At 39.2% G+C, this 13,209-nt stretch overlaps 1 protein-coding gene across 3 annotated transcripts in view; it reads left to right on the forward strand.

Moving 5' to 3' along the window:
- Positions 1-3,550: 3,550 nt before the first annotated feature.
- The window catches only part of ankrd50.L (ankyrin repeat domain 50 L homeolog), a 35,090-nt gene continuing 25,431 nt past the window's right edge, over positions 3,551-13,209 (forward strand). The window contains exons 1-3 of one of the 3 annotated variants that reach the window (XM_041589960.1): positions 3,551-3,738; positions 4,444-4,558; positions 7,047-7,907. In XM_041589960.1, coding sequence (XP_041445894.1) covers positions 7,363-7,907 — 545 coding nt within the window. In that variant the 5' untranslated portion in view covers positions 3,551-3,738; positions 4,444-4,558; positions 7,047-7,362. Of the gene's footprint in view, positions 3,739-3,806; positions 4,305-4,443; positions 4,559-7,046; positions 7,908-13,209 lie in introns of those variants that run through there. The other 2 variants (XM_018251157.2, XM_041589963.1) reach the window with 2 other exon arrangements.

The following is a 13,209-nucleotide window of genomic DNA, read 5'->3' on the forward strand; positions in this document are numbered from 1 at the left end:
AATTCGCTGATTCTGGGTTTTTTCCCCCATTCAAGTTTTTTCGTAAATTAGAAACCATTTAAGTTGTGATTTCATTCAGGTTTAAAAAAAGCTCACATAGCTCTAAAATTCAACTTTTGATAAATAAGCCCCCTAATGTTTAAAGCAGAGATCACTTTTTGGAAACACCCAGGCTGTGCATTTGTTCTGACAAATCTAGAATTATGCCCCCAAGTTTTGACTGACTGTGCTTTCTTGTGCTTTGCTCTCCAATTACTAGTACATCTGCTTTGTCTGGGTTCAGTGACCAAAAAGGATTAGGATTGAGAATTCTCCCTTGTTTCAGCAGCCTGGCTTCGAACCTAACAGCGACCACCTTTTCCATTAGCTTTCCTAGAAAGGAAAGGTTAAAAAATCACCTCCTCCAGATCAAATGATGTCAAAATTTAGGCCTATGGCACAGGTGAAAAACAGCAGCGGTCAAAATATGTAATATTAGTCTAAAATCACCCTGGCTGATGCACAGAGAACAATGACAGGATACACAAATGCAAAGGCAGGTTTTAATGAAGGCATGGGAAAGCGAAGACTTCCTAAATCAACACCAATGCATTTTCAGCAAACTAAACTGAGGTGTTATATACAGTATGAAGCTGGCAGTGCATGTATCCTGCTGTGTGTTTTTGGACATTATACATGAAGCTGCCATGTGTTCCAGGATGTATGACATTAGCACCATATTTATCTTGTCCTGTGTTCTTGGGTATAATACAATATACATGACGCTGTGTAACATTTACATTTATAATGAAAGGTGTTCCAGTGTTTACATGAAATCTCCAATGCATTTATCCGTTCACGTGTTCTGTGTTTTCTTAGCCTGCCTAAATGCTTTTCATTACATAAAGTGTGACAATAGGACATACCTCCCAACTGTCCTGTTTTTAGAGGGACAGTCCCTCTTTTGACAATGCAACCTGCAGTCCCTCGTTTGTACTGGAAAGACCCGATTTTCTCTGCACTGAACAGACAGAAAAGGAAACAATGTTTTTAATTTGATTGCCTTTTGGCAGAGTGCCCAGAACAGCCACAGCTGCAGATAAGATACTTTTGTAACAATTTTGAGATACGCAAATAAGTAATTGTAACAATATAAGATTACCGGTCTTTTGGATGAAGTTAGACTCACAGCTTAAAGGATCAGTAACATAAATTAAAAGAAAAAAAAATTGTTAGTATAGAACTTAAAAAAAAACCACAAAAACAAATTAAACATTTAAACTGCTAAGTCTTTATTAAGAAATAACTTACCGAAACTCCGCTCCTCTTCAGAAAAGGCGATGATCCATCATGCGGCGCTCGATTTCTCCTCCTTGGCTATCTCCTATAAGGAAAGCAGGGAGGAGAAATCGAGCGTCGCACGATAGATCACCTTTTCTGAAGAGGAGCGCAAGCAGAGTTTCGGTAAGTTATTTCTTAATAAACACATAGCGATTTAAAATTTTAATTTGTCCTTGTGGGTTTTTTTTTTCATACTATACTAATGAATTTTTTTGAAAAAATTATGTTACTGGTCCTTTAAAAACCTTTTTAACGGGATCTCTCATAGTTAAATAACATACCATAATATAGAAAACTATTGGGTGTTTTGGTTAGTGTTTTTTCCTACACCTATCTAAATGGACTCACTACTCTTGCATAATAATATTGGTACATCTTAAAACAATTCTGGCCAGACATAGTTTATGAACAGATAGGATCAGTCTTTCTTAGTTTCATTATTCAACAGTAAAAGGGCAATTCACCTTCATTAGTAAAACTGTAATAACTAAAAAAAAAAAACACAGAAATATGTTCAGACTTTCATAAACTGCCAAATTTTGTAAAATGAACATGGTAATTAGGCAACTTTTTTGTCCCTCTTTTTATTTCCAAAATGTTGGGAGGTATTCAATAGGATAGGGGTAGGCAACCCACGGCTCCGAAGCCTCCTGTGGCTCGTCCCGTCACGTTGTCTATACAGCTCTCACACCTGCTGGCGACTTCTTAAGTGTGCGACCGCGGTTGTGCGAGGGCTGTATAGATGTCCCAGGAGTGACAGGCAAGACCGAGCCGCAGCAAGATGATATGTCATGGTCCTTACTGCGGTCACACACTAGACAAGAGAGGGAAGATCAGCATGGAGCTTCAGAAACAGAAGTCACATTTAACAGATGAGAACACTAGCATTTAATAGGGCTATTCAGTGTTTAATTTATTTCAAAGTAGGCCTGCACATACACACTGCACTTCTGTTTGTTATAGGGATGCACCGAATCCGGGATTCTGCCTTTTTCAGCAGGATTCGGCTGAATCCTTCTGCCTGGCCGAACCGAATGCAAATTAGGGGCGGGGAGGTAAATCGTGTGACTTTTGGTCACAAAACAAGGAAGTAAACAATGTTTTCCCCTTCCCAGCCCTAATTTGCATATGCAAATTAGGATTCGGTTCGGTATTCGGACGAATCTTTCTCGAAGGATTCGGGGGTTCGGCCGAATCCAAAATAGTGGATTCGGTGCATCCCTAGTTTGTTATATTCTGTTGTTGTAACAGTTAGAATTAAAGAAAGGTTAAAACTTTTAAACGTTTATAAACTGTGTTATGTTTTGCGGCTCCGGACTATTTTTCTTTAGTGGAAGAGGAGCAAAATGGCTGTTTTGATAGTAAAGGTTGCTGAGCCCTGCAATAGGAGGACATGGCTGTTTTGTCTCCCTCCGTTTTCCATTTGAAGGCAGAACGGGGAAAATGTACCACAGATAGTGGTTTCCTTCGCCCTTTTCACTCACCTGCAGAGGTTTAAAGGGGGAGATTCATCTTCAATTAATCCTAATATACAATAAAACCCCCATTTTACATTTTTTCTTAGAAAACGAAAAAATTGGAGTAAAATCCAGGGAAATTCATTATGCATTATCTATTGATGGGACCGCGAAAAACAAAAATGTTAAACGATGGGAAACTTGTAAAAAAAGAAGACCAACTGCAAATTTCTCCGAATATCCATGTCTACAGCATGTTAATGTGAATTTACTGGTGATGGCCTATCCACTAGAAGGAAGGAGAGTGCTGGGGGAGCCAAGCATGTATTGCACTGTTTGCTATGAAAAAATGTCTTCTTCCCAAAGTTTAGGGGGGGGCTAAAATATTTTGCTGTGAGGCCTTGCCTTGCTAAGTACATCTACCTAGTAGGTTTGCTCTCGTACAGAGTATAACAGAGAGAAGAGCGAGGCGAGCCTATTCCATACACAGACACAGCAATAACACCTGTAGCTAAATGTAGTACAGACATTCTGCTGACTTAGCGGCCACTTGCACTCAAGCAAGGTTACCTCAGGTCGCCAGGTCACGTGACGGCGACTATCATCGAAGGACAAAACTACAACTCCCGTGATACCAGACGAATGGGAGCTGCCAGTCGTTACAACCCGCACCTTGGCTGGAATCGTCGTGTTATGACGTCATCTGCGCCTCTGAAGCTCCGCCTTCTCCACGCTGCGTGTCCTTCTCCCCCTCCTCTTTCTGTTTGAAGGCGGAGAGGGGAGGAGTAGCTGAGGCTGCACTGGCAGACAGAGGACTGAGAAAAGAAGGGGAGACAAAGGCTCAGAGAGCCCCACATAGGGAGGGGACCGAGGACACCTAGGGAGCAATCGGACTCCGACCCTACGCGACACTATTTCGGCGCTGTACCTGGCTCTGAGGCGCATCTCGGGCTGTGAAGAGGTGGGCGAATTCACAGCGGACATGCTTAAACATGTATAGGCAAAGGGAGAGAGGGAGGGGGGTCTTTAGCCTGGGGCTCTCCAGATGTCCAGACCTCCAACTTCTTGCTTTCACAAGTAGCTCATGGGTGCTGCCGGGAATTGCAGTCTATCCAGTCTGTAGGAATAGTTGTGTGTCTGGGGCTCTCGGTTACTTCCTCCTGAGCAGCACTTTGTTTGCTAGCAGCTCAACGTCCAGCCTGAATATGTACCTCTAGGAGGATGAGGGAGGAAGCTCGGGACACTGTGTGTGTGACATTCTCTTACTGGGAGCCATGCTTCACTCTGGAGATGTATTTAAAACAGATCTTGTGTGCCCCGGTGCATGATGGGACCTACATACCCCTTGTCGCCTATAGATCCTCTTGCTGTCTGGGTGCACACAGGGATGGGGAGCTGGCAATTCAATTCATACAAGAGGCTGCCAGACTGCTTGTCTTATAGGGGGGAATCCAGCTGTGCTGAGTTAAATCCTTAGCTATCTTCTTTGCTGGAAGTTGCAGTTTAACAAGAGCCGGAGGGCTGCAGGTTGGATTTCCACTACACTTCATAGTGCTTCTCTTTTCTGGGGTGGGGTCTTTGGCCTTGTACTGCATGTTAGGGGCTGTCTCTTATTGTATGGCTTTATAAACCCCCCCCCCCCCTGTGTTTCTCTGTGTATGTGCAGGACACGGATGGCTGGAGCTGGCCGGTCTCTGGGCTCGTGGAGGAGGAAGGGTGCTGCTTGGGATTGTACAGCAGCAATGCAGCACAAAGACTAGGGCTGTACTGGGGAGGAGGAGGTAGAGGGTCATAAATACCCAGAGCAATGTGCAAAAATCCTGATTTAGAAACCACTTCCACCCCATGCAGAGAGGAAAGAAACCGGCAATCCTCTGTATCTTAATGTTATCAAACTATATTTGCCATGGGATTTGTAGTTCTAAACAGCTGGCTGCTTTTGATCTGCATTATGTTATAAATAAATGGCTGGGGGGGGGGGTGATGTATACCAAACTGGTGGCTTGTAAGGCTTTGTGATTTTATGCTTACATTATTTTCTATTTGTGATTAGACTTCAGGTTAGCCAACAAGTACTACAGCTTATGCCATTTGTACATAACCTGTGATGTAATAAGTAAGGTTCATGTATAAACTTCTAAAGACACTTGTTTTGCTTAGCTATATATAGTGTGTCATCTGCATTTTTATTAAGTTCTAAAAGGAGACACCACAGTTTAACATGATGTAGTCTAAAGGTAACTTGCCATCCTTTAGAACTGCAGTTCCCTATGTCAAGAATTCAATGCTAAGATTGGTAGTTTACCTTTGGAGCGCCTATTGATATTTTTCCTTTTTCTAGGCCAATATACAGTAGCATGGCTTTTTGCACAAAGCCTTGTATATTGTAACACCTCACAAGGTCAATAAATTATTCTCAGTAGGGGTTGTAGTACATGAAATGCAGCTTTTAGGGTTTTCTTTCTGGAAAATTCATGGATCTAATGATGTATTGATTCTTATTGATTCTCTAAAAGCGTGTTCTATAAAGGCATTCTTCCTTAAAGGTGCAGTACAGTATCAATTTAAATTATAAGTCTTTATATTGTGTTGACATATTCCTCTATACTTAGACTATACATCATTCACATCAGATGTTAATACATTTATATGTTCATGTTTATTCATTGTTTCTTAACCTTGGGTCACTAGATTGCATAATAAGCAATTCTTACATCCTCCCACGTAGAATCAAGGTACCCTGGAATTTGTAGTTTTGCAACATCTCGGTACCCAAGGTTAAGAAGCAGGCCTGCATATAATGTAAGGCACAAAGGTTGCAGTAACCCATAGCAACCAGTAAAATGTGTGCTATTAACTAGGAGGCCAATAAATGCTACCTGCTGATTGGGTGCTATTGGTGACTAGACCTGTAGCAAATGTTTGCACCTTTTTCATGACATAAGCCAAAGGGTTTTAATTGAACATTATTATTTACTTGACAGATAAGTACATTGTTGTTTTTTACATAATCCTTTTTTTGTGCTGTACTTTATATTTATATTAGCAGCTTTCAAATATACAGTGCCTGACTGTTTATATTTTCTACACTACTGATTTTGACAGAGTTAAACCACTTGCACCTGAAAAATAAATAACAGCATGTGGGGCTTCTCCCTATTTCAGTGGATCTCCAATGCTTTTTTTTCAAGGCCAACAGTAGTACAGTTATTAAGGATTTTAGGGGGTTTGCGTGCATGGATCTGGGAAACGATTGTGTCAAATCAGTGAAAACATATCTTGGGGCATATATATATATATATATATATATATATATATATATATATATATATATATATATATATATATATATATATATATATATATATATATATATATATATTGACCAGCAACACATAGATGTATTTAAATGTTACATGAAAAGCTGACGTGACGTTTCGGTCCACACGGGTCTTTCTCAAGGCAACCATGTTAAACCCCACACTTGTTTATATAAACAATGCCAGGAATTGTTAGCCACATATGTGGTATATTAACTTCAGTAAGTTTAATAATAGTGTGATTTTAGGCTTTAGTCACTGTGCAAAAAGCACGCACTTTTATAAATTCAGGTATGGTATTTGTTATCCAGAAACCCATAGACTCCATTTTTTTCAAATAATCCACATCTTTACAAATTATTTCCTTTTTCTCTGAAATAAGAAGACAGTAGCTTGTGCTTGATCAAAACCAAGATATAAGTAACCCTTATTGAAGGTAAAACACTTTTATTGGGTTTGATTCATGTTTAAATGATTTTTTTAGTAGCCTTAAGGTACGGCGATCCAAATAACAGAAAGACCCTTAATCCAAAAGCCCCAGGTCCCAAGCATTCTTGATAACAGATCCTATACCTATACACCAATAAGCTCTTTACTTTTGTCATTGTGCCTCCTTGTGTAGGTGCAAAGGGTTAAAGGTCCAGTGTAAATAAAAGGCTTTATATACAGACATATACTTTATGTCTGAACCTGCAGCTGAAATCTTTTTGACACATTTGTATGATTCAAATGCAAGTATTTAACTGATATAGCGGCTGCACTCCAGCCAACGTTCATTCCCTTTCTGTAAATAGTCATTGTATTTACTGCACAACCAAGATGTGGCAGCCACGCATGTTGAACAACAGCAAAAATGTCATAAGATAGACTAAATGTGTCTTCTTGTATGTGATTGTCATTTGAAATAATGTCATCTTTGTTGCTTACTAACTTGGCTATCCCTTTTTAGTTTTTCCAGATGTGCTGTGCTCTGCTTGTTCTGAAAGAATGCAGTTATATGGAATCCAGATGCAGTCATGAGAGTGCTTGACTTTTTTAGCCATCTGAAAAGCATTACAATTGGATGCAGGCAAGATATCACTATCTCAGCTACAGATTTCTCTTTTGAGTACGCTTTCATTCGTCATCGTTAAATGGGGAAGAACATTCAGAGTCCTATTCAAAATAACTAAAGATTGACGTGTACAAGAAGGATTAAATGGACCCTGCATTCTACATCCGCTTCTTTTTTAGAATATGTCACTACTGGAAATTAAAACCATCCTATGCTTCAACGTTTCACTGGTTTCAGATCATTTTCTTGTGAGTTCACAAGTTGGCAACCTATAGCCAACATGGCTCAGACCAGTTTACTGCAAGGGAAACCTTTCTACTGCAGGGAATGGATTTTCCATAAACTTCAGCACTGCCTGCAGGAAAAAATAAACTGCAGCAGTAGCACAGCCAACAAACATTCACTTGTGGCTAATTCTGGGAGCAATGGCGGCAGTACAGGAAAAGGCACAGCATGGGGTTTATTATTTGTTGGGGGCCCTGGAAGTGGAAAAACAGCACTTTGTACAGAGCTGCTGTGGCCAAGTTCACCTGCAGGTTTGCAGAGAGGAGTACACCGTCATGCTCTTGCTTATCATTTTTGCAGAGCGCAGGACTCTGACACACTGTGCGTTGGAAGCTTTATTAGGAGTTTGGTTGATCAGATCAGTCAAGGTGGACTCATGCCAGATTATGAAGACAAGTTAAATGACCCTTCTGTTCAGAGCCTGTTGCAGCCAGGAGAATGTGAACGGAACCCTTCAGAGGCCTTTAAAAGGTATACTATTTGAAATTTTCAAAAAGACATGTTAAACCTTCCTTATTCTTTGAAATATGCACCTCCTACATTTACATATTTAACTTGAGCATCACAAAAAAAAATCAAAAACCCAGTTATAGACAGAGTTTTAAAGTTAATCATCCATTTTATTTGAGTTAAATACTTTGGGTAACCTGGTAGAATATAACATGGGATAGCTTAATTGGTATTTATTTTGTAGAACATTTGCAGACACATGAAATGCAATGAGAGGTTCAATAATGCAGAAAGAAGCAAATGGTTTGGTTTAATATTCATTCCCTTTGAACCAGTTAGAATCTGAGAATTAGCCCGGGGTGAAGATGATGTAAAAAAATGTACTTTTTGACAAAATCCTCCCAAAATGGTTGGAAAAGTGCAATTAGTAATTAAAGTAGCCACTTATCGGGATATATAGGGATACTATCATGGGAAAACATGTTTTTTTCAAAATGCATCAGTTAGTAATGCTGCTCCAGCAGACTTCTGTACTGAAATCCGTTTTTCAAAGGAGCAAACTGATTTTTTTTTATATATTTAATTTTGAAATCTGACATGTGGGTAGACAAATTGTCAGTTTCCCAGCAGCCATCAGTCATGTGACTTGTGCTCTCATAAACTTCAGTTTATATCACCCCCATTCCCCCCCAGCAGCCCATCAGCAGAACAATGAGAAGGTAATCAGATAACAGCTCCCTGTCATATATTAGAACAGCACTCAATAGTAAAAGCCATGTCCCACTGCGACCCCATTCCATTACATTGCGTTGGAGAAACAATAACCTGCCAGAAAATTCCATAGTGCCTAGCACTGGCTCTTTCTGAAAGCACATGACCAAGCAAAATGATCCGATATGGCTGCCTACACACCAATATTACAACCAAAAAAATACACTTGTTGTGTTAAGAATTACTTTTTAAATGGTAGTAAATTATTTGCAGTGTAAACAGCGTAATTAAGAAATAAATTAAATTATCCCCCCCCCCATAAGATATATTGGATCTAACTGTCAATGAGATCCAAAAAATGAACACCCAGCTGCTGCAAGAAGCCAGAATGAAGAGCAACAGATGCTGAGAGGGAGATAGTGAAAATAAATTTGATTATTTGAGAATTGTTATTTGATTGTATTTAGAAAGTTTCTTATTTCAGTATGATGAAGCTTAGATTACATTTTTGTGATAGTTCCCCTTTAAGCCTTACTGCATATGCCCATTCTTTTTGTCACTTTTTTGCATATCATTAATCCTTTTGGCATCCAATAGGATCAATGTTATGCAGGTGAATGAGGGCGGTATGGGCATGCGTACTAGTGCATAAAGCCCCTCTGTCCTTACAGGTGTCTCACCAGCTGCTGATCTGTGCATCTGCTCTTCATCCTGAGAATTGGTTAGTGCAGATTCAAACATGTAATGTGTGCATATACACAATACATACACCTGCTGGACATTTACATACAAATGTTCACATTTTCAGCTGTGAAAAGACCATAATAACCAGTTTGACTTTCTTTTTTTTTTTTTAGCCTAGGCAGAACAAAGTAAATTGCTTATTGGTTGCTGTGGGTTACCAGACTGTAGGAAAACGGTTCTATTTTTGTGATTTCTTTTTGTGACTCTTTCTCAAGAGTCTGCATTATTTTTAGAAAGGATGATAGCTTTTTTTTTATCCCACTTTCACTTTGAATGTCTGTTAGCCCCATTGATATATATTATAAAGCTTAACTAAAACATTGGTTCTTAGACTGTATATGCACGGCCCTAAATGCATATTACATGTAACTTAATTACAGTGCAAACAAGAAGTGAAATTACAATAAAGAAGACTTGAGTTTGACCTGTTACAAAACATCAGAGCAGCCAGTGATTAAAAACTGTTCAGCAGTATGATAGCAACAATTTATTAAAGATGTGGCAAATTCATAGTTTAGATTGACCAAAAAGATTTGTCTGAATACAAAACCAAATAGTAATTTGCATATGCAACATTGATGAAAATGAAAACACTTCCACTGTTTATAAATGATATTGTAACACTTCCAGAGCTTTAATTCATCTGGCTTTAATGTTTTTGGTTCAGTTCTGTTGAACATACAGGATTTGGAAAATACAGTTAGGTCCATAAATATTTGGACAGAGACCACTTTTTTTTCTTCTAATTTTGGATCTGTACATTACCACAATGAATTTTATAAGAAACAACTCAGATGCAGTGGAACTGCAGACTTTCAGCTTTAATTCAGTGGGTTGAACAAAAAGATTGCATAAGAATGTGAGGAACTAAAACCTTTTTTTTTACACAATCACTTCATTTCAGGGGCTCAAAAGTAATTGGACAAATTAAAAAACTGAAAATAAAATGTTCATTTCTAATACTTGGTTGAAAACCCTTTGCTGCCAATGACAAGCCTGAAGTCTAGAACTCATGGACATCACCAGATTCTGGGTTTCCTCCTTTTTAATGCTCTGCCAGGCCTTTACTGCAGCGGTTTTCAGTTGCTGTTTGTTTGTGGGCGTTTCTGTCCGAAGTTTAGTCTCCAACAAGTGAAATGCATGCTCCATTGGGTTCAGATCAGGTGACTGACTTGGCCATTCAAGAATATTCCACTTCTTTGCTTTAATAAACTCCTGGGTTGCTTTGGCTGTGTTTTAGGTCATTGTCCGTCTTTATTATGAAACGTCTCCCAATCAGTTTGACTGGATTGAGCTGGATTTGAGCAGACAGTGTCTCTGAACACCTCAGAATTTATTCAGCTGCTTCTGTCCTGTGTCACATCATAGATAAACACTAGTGTCCCATTGCCACTGGCAGCCATGCACGCCCAAGCCATGACACTGCCTCCTCCATGTTTTATAGAAAGAGATGATGTGGTATGCTTTGGATCATGAGCTGTTCACTGAATTAAAGCTGAAAGTCTGCAGTTCAACTGCATCTGAGTTGTTTCATTTAAAATTCATTGTGGTAATGGACAGAACCAAAATTTGAAAAAAAAAGTTGTCTGTCCAAATATATATGGACCTAACTGTATACACCTCTTTTTGACATAATCATAATCTCATTCAGTTAGGACTATGTAGAAAAGGTACACAAACAATATCTGAACTGCTAGATAAATGTTTATTTTGTATACAATATAAATGTATGATTTTTAATTTTTTTTTTTACACAAATGTACCTGATTCCACAGACTGAAGGGAACCGTGAAAACGCCAATAAGCTATTTCTCAAGATCATTTATGCTGAGAGTGTAATGCATCCCTCTCCGTCAGTTTGAGGAATTCTGGAATTTGAAGTCCCCTTGCTTCCATAGTGGATGGTGCACAGATTCTCAGGGAAGCAGTAGAACTTCAACTGCCAAAATTAGGGATGCACCGAATCCAGGATTTGGTTCGCACTTCGGCCAGGCTTTGGCCTTTTTCAGCAGGGTTCAGATTCGGACGAATCCTTGTGCCTGGCTGAACTGAAACCCTAAAAGGTCATGAAAATTAAAATTTAATATAATCTTCATCATATTGAAATAAGAAACTTTTTAAGTACAATCAATTAGATATTCTGCATTGTTTCTGAAACAATCAAGTTTATCTTCACTATCCCTCTCTCAGCATCTGTTTATCTTCATTCTGTCTTCATCCAGCAGTTGGGTGTCAGATATATTCTCTTTTCCTAGCAGATGAATTCGAGCTCACTCAAATAACTGATTCCAGTACAAACAAAATCTAACAAAATAACTGCCTTTTGCACAAATCCTGCATGTAGAGAGACATGATTTCTGGTGATTTTAATAGAGTGAGCTCTTATACATCTTCTAGGCAAAAGGAGCCCCCCTATAAGATTTATTGGATCTAACTGTCAATGAATATCTGACACCCAACTCCTGCATGAAGAGAGAATGAAGAGAAACAGATGCTGAAGGAGGGATAGTGAAAATTAACTTGATTATCCAGCCGTAGTGTCAAATGTAAGCCTTGTTAGTGTGTCCATGTTGTACCACTGGGATGGCAGACAGGAATTGTTGGATTTATTTTTTGCTGGAAAAGAGGATAAAGGGAAATCAAATGTATGCCTGCTTGTTAGTGTTCTGGTAGCTGCTTTAGGGCATGGACACACATGCGTGGTTTTTTAAAAAGCCAATAGCCGCGTAATTATGCTAACCTAGTGTGCCATTGTCTAAACTTGAAACCACTTAGTGTATCTACGCAGTGGTCGGCTTTTTAAAAACCGTGCCGCATTTCCACGCTGTAAAACCGCAGTGTGTGTCCGGGCCCTTAGCAGGCAGTATTGGCTGACAACCATGAGTGGAGAGACAGACTTGGTCTGGTTTTTTTGTCCCTTGAAGGAGAGTCTGAACCCTTTGAAGTCAGGGTATAAGTGTCCATCTTAAAAGCACAAGATACTGTATGTAAGTTAGACTAGGTAGGTGAGTAGCCTTTAGAGCAGGAGCGCCCATACTTTACTAATGTGGGGTCTACTTTTAGTGATGATGTCCCATTATGATCTACATCCATAAAAGCATTGTTAGCACTCTGCTCCATGGGAAATATTACTGAAATATATTGATTTATGATAGAATTTATATTACTATATTTAAGAAATAACTATTTCTTATGTTACAATAAATATCTGAATAAAAAGCATAAAGCAGGAGGGTGATTTAGACAAGCTGTTGACAGTGTCTTGAGATCTACTGACCACCAACTAAAGGTCTACTGGTAGATCCCGATCTACCTTTTGGACACCCTTTTTTAGAGCAGGCGCCCCCAACTTTTTTTCACCCATGAGCTACATTCAGAGGAAAAAACAGTTGGGGAGCAACACAAGCATGAAAATGTTCCTGGGTGGCACTAAATAAGGGCTGAGATTTGGAAGCCCCTATGTGGACTGGCAGCCTACAGGAGGTTCTGTTTGGCAGTACACCTGGTTTTTATGCAACAAAAACTTGCCTCCAAGCCAGAAATTCAAAAATAAGCACCTGCTTTGAGGACACTGGGAGCAACATCCAAGGGGGTTGGTGAGTAACACGTTGTTCATGACCCACTGGTTGGGGATCACTGCTTTAGAGACTGTTCAGTAACCCAGTACCCAGAAATCCGGTACAGTGTTTTTTTCTATGGACTACCCGATGAGTACGGTTATATTATAATAATGTTACTAATATTGTTTCATAAAGCGCCACTATTTAAGAATCTTTAGCACCCATCATTTATTCATAAATTATTGTTCTAGTTTTACATCTGATTGATTTACACATGCAGGTATCCATAGCAAAAAATCAAAAGATCT

This window comes from Xenopus laevis, chromosome 1L (genome assembly GCF_017654675.1).
Source record: "Xenopus laevis strain J_2021 chromosome 1L, Xenopus_laevis_v10.1, whole genome shotgun sequence".
NCBI classification, from domain to species: domain Eukaryota; kingdom Metazoa; phylum Chordata; class Amphibia; order Anura; family Pipidae; genus Xenopus; species Xenopus laevis.